General features: G+C 52.0%; 2 protein-coding genes across 2 annotated transcripts in view; one reads left to right on the top strand and one right to left on the bottom strand.

Moving 5' to 3' along the window:
- Window positions 1-1475: 1475 nt before the first annotated feature.
- LOC104543628 (fibrinogen-like protein A) lies at window positions 1476-5197 on the bottom strand. Its single transcript, XM_010188285.1, has 3 exons — window positions 5194-5197; window positions 2857-2919; window positions 1476-2104 (listed from the first exon to the last, which is right to left on the bottom strand). The coding sequence occupies exons 1-3, from the start codon at window positions 5195-5197 to the stop codon at window positions 1476-1478; spliced, it is 696 nt and encodes a 231-aa protein (XP_010186587.1).
- Window positions 5198-9267: 4070 nt separating this feature from the next.
- Window positions 9268-10007, top strand: part of LOC104543627 (techylectin-5A-like) — a 2449-nt gene continuing 1709 nt past the window's right edge. Inside the window, 2 exon segments of the mRNA XM_010188284.1 lie at window positions 9268-9897; window positions 9899-9999. Coding sequence (XP_010186586.1) covers window positions 9412-9897; window positions 9899-9999 — 587 coding nt within the window. The 5' untranslated portion in view covers window positions 9268-9411.

The following is a 10007-nucleotide window of genomic DNA, read 5'->3' as shown; positions in this document are numbered from 1 at the left end:
GCTGATACCTCATGCCAGGGCCTTTCCAAGCCCTTCCTGTGCTCCCTCACGTCGCTCTTTACTGCTGGTTCAGATCTGATCCACTCTTACCCAAATGGCAGCTTTCACGCACAGTCTTAAAACCCATAGAGACATAAAATACCTCCCATTTATCGTCTCTCCTGGGAAGTTGTGCATGAACTGTGCTAAGCCTGCAGCCTGTCTTTGTTACTCCTGACCTGCAGCCTTTCGTGCACTTCAGCTCTTGGAAGAACTAGACAGTTTTTTGGGTGTGCTGTTAGAAAGTCCAGGCACAGGAATGAGGGTCATGCTAACATTTTTGAGAGCAAGCTGCTTCCTATGCTCATCATGGGCTTGAGGGCTTTCAGGTGACATCCTCCTGCCAGGGCAACGTTAGGACAGCGATGGGCTCATCCTGCTTCCTCTCTCTGCAAGTGCTGGCTGGGGACGTCGAGCGATGGAAGTGCAGCAGTGCAAGCCAGGACACCGGCTGATAGGGCAGCAAAATCTCCTTCTGCACGAAGCGGCCCTGTGGATGGCAGAGGGATGGGCTGCGGGAGATGGGAGGTCTTTCCAGACAGAAATTTTACAGCACTTTGAAATATCTTTTCAGTTTCAAGATGGCAAAGGCAGGATTGTGCCTTCTCGCTGTGCTAATTCTAATTCTGGCCCTGGCAACAGAGATGGACGCCCCATGGCGTTTAGGGATGCAAGTTGCATGGACAACAAAACCTAAAACTCATTGTTGCTGAGAAAAGTGAAAATGTTTTCACGCTTCCTGTGCTTACACAAAACTACGGTGTGCAAATGCAGAAGCCTGCATGTCGTATTTCAAGTTCTATTTATGCATTGCTTTTGCCTTGTGGTCCCCAATGCCTGTCCTACAGGAAAGCTGAGCTTCAGAGATAAAAACTTTCTAACACTTTAACCTCTGTGAGAACTTCAAAGATTTGAAATAGACTTTTACAATTGAGATGGTTTTTGAATACAGATTTATTTGAATATTTAACCACAATTAAGCCTGAGATGTAGAAGGTGCAGAGTGGGAATTTGACTGTGCACATTAATATCTTGAGCAAGATCTTCAGCAAGTGAAGAACAGGCAGTTTGCCTGAAGAAAAGCATGTAAATTAACTTACACAGCCACATAACCCAACTGGTGTTTGACTGTTTCACGTTTTGTCAGAAGCACACTATAGACCTGGAAACTCCAGATTTTGCAAGACTGCTCTGATTATTGACATAATTAAAATGATGGGACTCTGAGCAAAAGGCACAGTTGAACACTAGAGAAGTAGAGGGAATGCACAGGAAGGAGAAGAAGTGGAAGATGCCTTATTTTCTTCAGTAGCTAGGATATGACCAAACTCAGCAAAGAACTCCTGACACTAGGTTTGACCATATTTTGCCTCTTTCCATCTCTTTGCAGAGCCCAAATTAGCCTCATGTTGGACAGAAAGGAAATGGAAATGCAACTAACAGTAGGAAGCTGGTTTGATGAGGATGGCAGAAGCTTTGCAGTTCCCGTTGCACAGGCTGCCCCACGTTATGGCCCCCTTGACATTCAGCCGTACAGAATAACACGCCGAGTACCACCACCCGCCCCCGTAGCTGGAGGCGCAGTTGCCGCTGGCAGTGTCCTGATCCAGATCTTTGGCGGAGAACTTCATGTTGTCGTGCACAGCGGAAGCACTGTTTGAGGTCATGGCATCCCCTGCCAAGCCTGAGTATGTTCCCAGCCTCAGCCGGTAGCCCTGGGACTCATTTTCCAGGCTGAAGAGATTGTAGTCTGCAAACTTGGTGGTGTTTACAGCATCCCAGATGGCAAACCTGACCTGGTAGACCTTCTGCCTGGTGATCTGATGGATGTACTCGGTGCCCAGCCAGTACTCGGTGTGCACGTTCCCAAAGCCGTACTTGTAGGTGCTCCAGGACTCGGCCCAGGTGATCTCCGTGCTCTGCTTGTTCCTCTGGATGACCGTCCAGCCCCCGTCGGTCAGGTTCATCTCGCAGTACACCACGATGGGGTGCAGTCCTGTGGGCTGGATCACGTAGATGCCGCTGGGGCTGCCGGCAGAGACCTCGCTGCAGTCCTTGGGCCAACCTGGGGCGGGAGAGAACGTGGAGGACCAATAGACACAGCAACACCTTAGTCTGCTTGTCTGGCTCTGTGAGAGGGATTTCTAGAAAATAGCCATATGCGGAATTTTGCCGGGGTAGTAAAACCAGTGTGTTTCTTACTGTAAGTGTAAAAGCAGAAAAACCTCTGTTAGGAAAATACAGGGATTAAAGGAATATGCATGTATTTTGAAGGAATAAGCATAGAATTTGCTGCTTCTTCTGGCTCAGGCTCTTGTTTCTGCAGCCTTTCCCAGAGTTCAGATGTTTCTTGTCCCTCATAACAGTGCAGAGGTCCAAGCCTGGCTTGGTGAGGGCTCCTATTACAGTTATGCAGAAGCTTAAATGAGCAAGTGAGCTCCTTCTGCAGCCCTGGCACACACTGCATCACTAGGCGCGGGAAGGAGAAAACCTCGTTGGCATTGGACCCTGTGGCCAGCTGTGAAACCCCAGCAAGCATCACTTGGGAGGCATGTCCTCTGCTTGTCCTGTGCAGAGCTTCCCAGCAGAGAAGAGGACTTGTGGGATGTAAGTAATGTTTGCAAAGTCCTTTGGGATATTGTAAGGCACGGTTCGGTGTGAGGCTATCACTAAGAAGTGATGTCTGAAGCTATGGAGGAGCACATCAAGCCTTGCCCCCAGGCACTGAGCCAGGTTATCCCCCCTCATTGCCCACCCTGTCGGACCTTCATTGCCTACAGCTCTGCCTGCTCCCTGAGGGGTGATGGGGGCACTCACTGCGCTGCACTGTCTGCTGGGAGTCGCTGGCTCTGCTCTGCCGCATGTTCTCTGCATCTTCCTCTGCATTGGGAAAAACAGAAAGAGTGAGATGAGCAGCCCTGTGCCTCAGCACAGAGGTAACTCCAGCCTCCACAGGCTACTATTTATTTACAGTGCTAAGTGTTTTGTAGGGCACTTCAACAATGCCCCTGGGCTCATTTTTCATGGTAGCTTTTGGTTGTAAACTCTTTAAAGGGATATGACAGTAGAAAGAGTAACACTGCAATCATTGAGCCTATTTGGTTGACTCAGCATTATGGCTTTGCAGAGTTACATTGAGCAGATTGTGTATTCCAGTAGCAGTGACGAGTACATGGAGATGCTGCTAGGAGAAGAATCTAGAAGAAAACAGACTGCGTGTGGTTTCAGACCAAGATCAAACTGTTGAGTGATGGTGCTGTAAATCTGCATTGCTTTTCAGTGGGGGCTGAAGGGGTTTGTGCGTTCATTCAGGTCATAAAAAGCTTCAGAAGCCGTCAGAGAGGAAAAGAAGCTTGAAGCATGTAAGATAGCAGTGCTTTCTTTGAAGAGAAATCACAGCACCCATATTGGTAAGATAGCATTCCCCGAGAGCCTCTGGTGGTGCAACCTCTGTCAGCAGCGTCACCAGTTTATTCTGTCATTGAGGCTTGTGCAAGCTCCAGAAAGCATTTGGGTTGGTCACTTAGACTAAATTTCTCTGAAGTTTCAGGGCTACAGATGGTTGCAAGAGGAAAGGTCTTCCTTTGACTATCCACAGCTCTCTAGAAGAAGTTGTCACATACAGTCTTGTCAATAACAAAGAAAGTTAACTACCAAATCTTACAATGTTTGGATAAGATCTGAGGCTGGAGGAAGATTTGGTCATGTTCCTCTTATTTCTGACTGTGACTGCCCTTCCCCAACATTATTTTCCACATCTGCCTCTCTGTGCAGAGAGGAGAGGACTCCTGATGTTTGGATGAACAGAGTTTAGGGATGTAAGAGAAAAAACACATACCACGATAGGGCTCGGCTGGGTGGAGATTAGTGATTTCCTTTAAGTTTGCTTTTAATATTTTCAGGTTTTCAATCTCCAGAGCAAGAAGAGGGGCTAGCAGGGTCAGCACGGAGGCGAAGAACAGAAGATTGGAGTGATCAGCAGCTGGAGAAAGAAAACACACTGTAAATCTGTAAGTGCAAATCCTCTGAAGGATACTTGGCTACCAAAATTCAGCTGGAGTTAAAACGAATGTACAGAGTAGAAAAATCCATTTTAATTATGCTTTACTTTATTGAGCAGCAGAAGTATAAAGAACACTTTCCAAAAATAAGTGTTCTGCAAAGGCATACATCCTGAAAGAAAAAAAATCACCCAGGCTTTGATTACAACCTACAGGTCTAAATTTGCAGCTTCCAAGAGCAGGGTCATCCTCTGGCTGTGGTCTGGGCTAAAGCGAGGGGCTCCAGGTCTCAGGATCGAGGTGTTAAGCCATCATCAGTATGTGTGTCTTGAGAAAAGCATCTCCTTGTAACACAAGACAGGGTGCAGGTTTGTGGGTACTGCTGTTACATGGAGGTGATCAGGATCTACTGCAGCAGTGACAAATGAGGTACAGGGACCTGAGAGCTCAGCAAGGAAGGAGCTGTGGTGGCCACAGTGCTGGTAGTACCCTGAGAGTCAGGGGCTTCACTAAAGTGTCCCAGAGCATCCCATTCCCACCAGGCGCTGGGCACCCTGCATGGAGCCAGCATCTGCTCCGTGACACGAATGGGGACATGCCAAGGGCCAGCGCATCGCAGCTGGTACCTGGGCTGGGACACTACGCTTCCAAGGACAGTTTCTGCCAGCGTCTGAAACCTGAGCAATTTGGCTCCTTTGGACCGTACCAGATCAGCACATTGCCCAGCAGTTTATTCATGGCCAGCTCCATAAACTTGGGTTGACACCTTGCCCACCCAGCTTCAGTACCTTGAAGGACTTACAAGCATGATGGATGATTAATACTTTAATTAGCTTCTATACTTTTTTTCTTTTTCTTTGGTGCTCTGGGCTCTGGCACAAACATGAGTTAAATAAATGTAAATAAGTTCAATAAACGTTGTCTTTACCACACCACCCAGAGCAGGATGATTTTGCCTGTGGTCAGGAACGAGAGAGTGCGAGAAGCAGGAGGGTCACAGAGACCTGGGGGCACAGCAGGAGTATGGTCATCACACCATCCCATGGCCAGAAACAGTCAGTGGGAAAAGCAGGGCCCAGAGCCAGACAGAGGAGGCAGGGATGCTCAGCCCCATGCAGCGGTGCCGTCCCCTCCCATCCCATCCCACACTCACCCATGCCGTCGCTGCGGGGACTCTGTGGAGCGGGAAGCAGTGGGTTTGGGCTGCTGGCAGGGTGGCCAGCCCTGCCGTTATATACGGCTCGGCAGGTGAGGTGGGGCCTGAGACCCAGACTACAACACTCGCCCTCTGGTTGTCATCAGGGCTGGAAATGTATGATTTGTTTGCTCTCCATCCATCAGCACCTCTGCTCGCACGCCAGCTGTTGCACTTCTGTGATAAGAGGTACCAAATGAACCTCTGCAAACACACAGGATTCCACCAAACTGACGAGTCTCCTGATAAGGATTTCTCTTGAAGTTGTTATTAGTTACAGGATTTGGTGCCAAACCCTGTGGGGACATCCTATGTCCTGGGCTGTGCCGGTAATTTCTGTTAGATGCCCTTTATGGTCTGCCTACCTTAGCACAGTGCATCATCTGAGAGGGAGACCCGCTCTGTGACATTGCACCCTGGTATCCACACAGACCAGGGCAGCAAAGGGGCCTTGTCCCCAGCCTTGAATCCCCCACAGCGATGCAACTGCTTGGCAACTGGGAAGTTGCCCTCACCACAGAGGTGGCTGCAGACTCAGTTAACGAGGTGGCTGTGAGTTAAGTGGAATAAACACTTCATGGACATTGAGCAGTCCAGGCTGAAGCCAGCCTTGCAAATGGCACAGCAATGGGAATGGAGTGCTAAGGAGGGCAGCAGCACAGACTGATGATGCTGGGTTATAGCTCAGTGACACTGATCTAAGACTCTGGTGAGGTGTTTATTGGTGGCTTGACACCAGCAGCTGCCGAGCACCCAGAGTGTGTCCCTGCGCCAGTCCTGGGATGCTCCATGGCACCGCCAGGGACCCGCATGGACTCAGCTGCCCCAGGGCTGGTGCTGGCTGTTTGGCTCCACGCTGCCTTCGTTCCAGGTCCTGCATCCCCCGGTGGCATCGCCACCTCTGCTGTCCTCCAGGGCACCGGCAGGTGCCAGCACACCCTGCCGGCGCCTGGCTGTGCCCTGCCTGGCCCCTGCGCTGGGATGCTCCAAGACTGAACGACTCCTTTCAGTACAGCAAGGAGGACGTTTTCCACCAAGGGATATGTCTTCTCCTGCCCTACACCAGCCCCTCGTAAGATTACCAGCTGCACAGTTACATGTGTATTCACAGAAAAAATGATTCTTGCCAACTTGACATTGCAGTAATGTCTGTTGTGCTGCTGGACAGCAACGAGTATCTTAGACATGATCCAAGACTCCTCCTCGGCAGTTTCCTTCTAATGAGGCACCTTTCTCTGTACAAGAGCTTCCCAAAGTCCCTTGATAGATGCCCTGGGGCTGCAGCATTTGTCTTTGATACATTTCTGGTAGCCAAATTTCAAAAAGATGGCAAAGATGTTACCAGCACTTTGAGCCCCAAGTGGCGCAGGAGCAGGGCTGGCTCCCCACACCCACAACTGAGGTGTCAAGCCGTGACTGACATCCCAGGTCACTGCCTGTGACCCTGGGGAGCAGTGCTGTGGCCCAGTCCACTGCCACCCTTCAGTGCCTCCTGCCACCCTCACTTGGGAGCTGTAAAAGAGGTCCCTGCAGCAGGGACCCCAGGGACTCAAACTCTTCCTAATCTGCTGGCCCTTGGAGGAGCAGTGGGGCATGAGCAGCCTTGGAGCATTGAGCCCAGCCGAGGCATGTAGAGGGGCAAGTGGAGCTGGGTTAGGGAGGCAGAGGAGGGGACTGAGCCCCCTTTGCAGACAGGGACAGGCATCTGCCCCTCACTCTTCCTCTGCCCTCACTGCCCTGGGAGGACCTGCTACCAATGGAAGCATCACCTTAGAGAAGACAGAGTGTCCTGCAGCCAAAGACCCACCACTGGTGACACGCAGGGGTGCAGACTGTCACCACAGAGGTGCAGACTGTCCCGCTGGTGACACGCAGGGGTGCAGACTGTCACCACAGGGGTGCAGACTGTCCCAATGAGACTGCTGTGATGTGGGCCCAGCAAAGCCAGCCAGCAGATGAGGATTGAGGACCTGCTGATGCCTCCCATGGCACTATATGATGAGGGCTTAAAAGAAGAGGGAAACAAGGAGGAGACTTCAACCCCGTCCTGAGGGTTTGCCGAAACACCCTGCGGTGGTGCCTGAAACCAGTTAACCCCCTGACAGATACAGTCCCAACAGCTGTAGCTGCTGCTTGGTGAGCTGGGCATGGGTGCATTGAAGATGCTGTCCCAGACCCAGCCTGGACCAGGCTGTCGGAGCAATGCCCACTCCACATGCAGTGGGGAAGGGCAGGAGGTCAGCAGAGCCTTCCTCAGCCTGTTTCTGCTCATCAAGACACACTGGTAAGGAAGGGAAGTGTTGGAGAAGGGGTACTGCATAGGCACCCTCCAGGCTATTTCTGCTCGGAGCTGCCACAAGCATCCAGGGGTTAGGGATGGCTTAGGGAAGGCTCTGCTGCTGTCTGTCCTCTGCCTCTACTGATCACGGGAAAAAAAAAGGCACCAGTGTTTGCAGCCCAGCCCTGGGCCTGGCTTCTTGGCAGCTCTCAGCAGGGAAGGAGGCTGAGGTAGCCCTCCGGCTGTCACAGAAGTGTCATGACATGCTGAGAGCTGGCAACAGCTGACAAATCATTACCCATGGGTTTTACCCTCTCTGATCTGTGGATGATACAAATCTCCCCTGTGCTCTTGGCATTCACACTCCTTCCCTTCTATTTGCCTTTCCCCTCTCCTTTAGCTCCTTTATGGCCCTGCAGCAGTTGGTAGGGCCCCAGAAACATTTAATTCCTGGGCAGGTCCTGTATATTGCAGTTGTTAAATGCCCCACAGCTGGGAGGTTTGGAATATATTATTTTTTCTCAGAAAATAACCTGAAGGCCTCTTTGAGCAAAGAGAAGCCACCAGATGGACACACAATGATTAACTTTGTCCATGTGAACAGAGAAGCTGAGATCCTCACACAGGGGAGGTGACCAGGGACAGACCCAGGTATAAAGGCACAGACACCAGCATGGAGCTGAAGGCAGGACTGACTGCTCAGGCTTCTGGCATCCGCTCTTCAGCACTGCAGTGATGGGTGAGTCCTCCTTTTCCTCATGGCTTCTTTCCTGCAGATCTGGGCACAGTCCTGCCTCGTGCAGAGGGATGCAAGGAGAAATCCAAGCTAAGTGACAGCAGTGGGGTACCACGGCAGCTGCTGCTGTCTAGTGTCTGTCCTGCTCCTCTCCTTTCTATCCAGTCTCTTATTTCTCGTTCTCTGCAGCTGCTGCCACTGGGTTGCTTTCTGCATCCCCATGAACTGCGTGCTCTGCACCTGGAACACCAGGTTTTGTACCCCAAACTCAGCTGCAGTGCTTTGAATGCCTTTAACACAGATTTACTTCTTCCCCATAAAAATATCCTTTTACCTCTAGATCTGTAGAAAAACAAACTGACCACATTTAGGAGAAACTTGAGAAAAATCTGACTCCAGGTTGCTGTGTGGTGCAGAGAAGGGGCTGACCTGGAGGGTGACAAAGCCATTTCTTACTTAGCTTCACCTCTGCGAGGGCAGAGCCTGCACTGAATCTGCAGCTCCCACCACCCCAGGAACCCCCAGCTCCTGCTCCTGCGGCTCTGCCTTCCCTGGTCCAAGCTTCCCAGGGCTGGGGGCTGCCCAAGGATCCTGATGGTGACAGTCACTTTCCTCCCCAGGGCTCCCGGCTGGGACACACCAAAGGGACTTTGTCCTCCTGCCCATGGCGGTGGCGATGCTTCTGCTCTGTGTGACCCCAGTGCCTGCTGCCAGATCCCAGAGTGGTGAGTACGGGTGCTGGGGAGACCCCCAGGTTTGGGGGCAGCTGTGCTGCCCATCACTAAGCACTGCCAGGCTCCGAGTGCTGGGTGCAAGTGTCCCTGTGCACACAGAGAGACAGCAGAGAGAGCACGTCTCCACATTCAGACCTAAGCTGCAAAACAGGGCAATCCTTGCCTTCCACCACCAGCAGATAAGAGGCATTCCCAACATACTGACTGGTTGTGGAGCCCAGTGAGATCCAGCACCAGCAGCACCAGTAACACTGCCCCACAGTAACCTGCCAGCACAGTCTCCTCTGCAGCAGTGCAGGTCCCTCATGCCTTGCTGATCTGCTGTCGCAGGGTTTTCCGTAGACTGCAGCCACCTTGCCAGCAGCAGCCCCAGCGGGGTGTACGTCATCCAGCCGGCCGGGGCACCCCCGCGCGTAGTGTGGTGCGACATGGACACCGAAGGCAAGGGCTGGACTGTTGTCCAGAGAAACACTTACACCACCAGTATCACATGGAAGGAGTCCTGGACCACCTACAAGTACGGCTTTGGGGACGTGCAAGGCGATCACTGGCTGGGCACCGAGTACCTGCACCTCCTGACAAAGCAAGGCACCTACAAGGTCCGCTTCATCGTGCGGAATAAAGCCAATGTCACCCATTACGCCGAGTACGACATCTTCAGTGTGGAGAGTGAGGCGAGTGGGTACCCACTGAGGCTGGGTCGGTTCCTGGGCAGCGGGGAGGACTACCTGACCAGCTACCACTCCAGGTATGGGGGCATACACGACAACATGAAGTTCAGCACGGTCGACAGGGACCAGGACCAGCACAGCACGAACTGTGCCAACAGCTACGGGGGCTGGTGGTACGACAAGTGCCAGAACGTCCTGCTCAATGGCAAGAGGTACATCTACTGGCCAGGAATCTGCTCGAGTGGCGACTGTGTATCCTCCCTCATCCTGGTCAAGCCCACAGACGTGTGCTGACCGTGCTGCAGCCACCCGGGAGTTTGTGGCAGTGCCACCATCCCCAGCTCCGTGCCCCG

This window comes from Mesitornis unicolor, unplaced genomic scaffold, assembly GCF_000695765.1.
Source record: "Mesitornis unicolor isolate BGI_N332 unplaced genomic scaffold, ASM69576v1 scaffold15507, whole genome shotgun sequence".
NCBI lineage: Eukaryota > Metazoa > Chordata > Aves > Mesitornithiformes > Mesitornithidae > Mesitornis > Mesitornis unicolor.
Note: the sequence above shows the minus strand (reverse complement) of the source record. Positions and strands in the feature narration are given on the sequence as shown.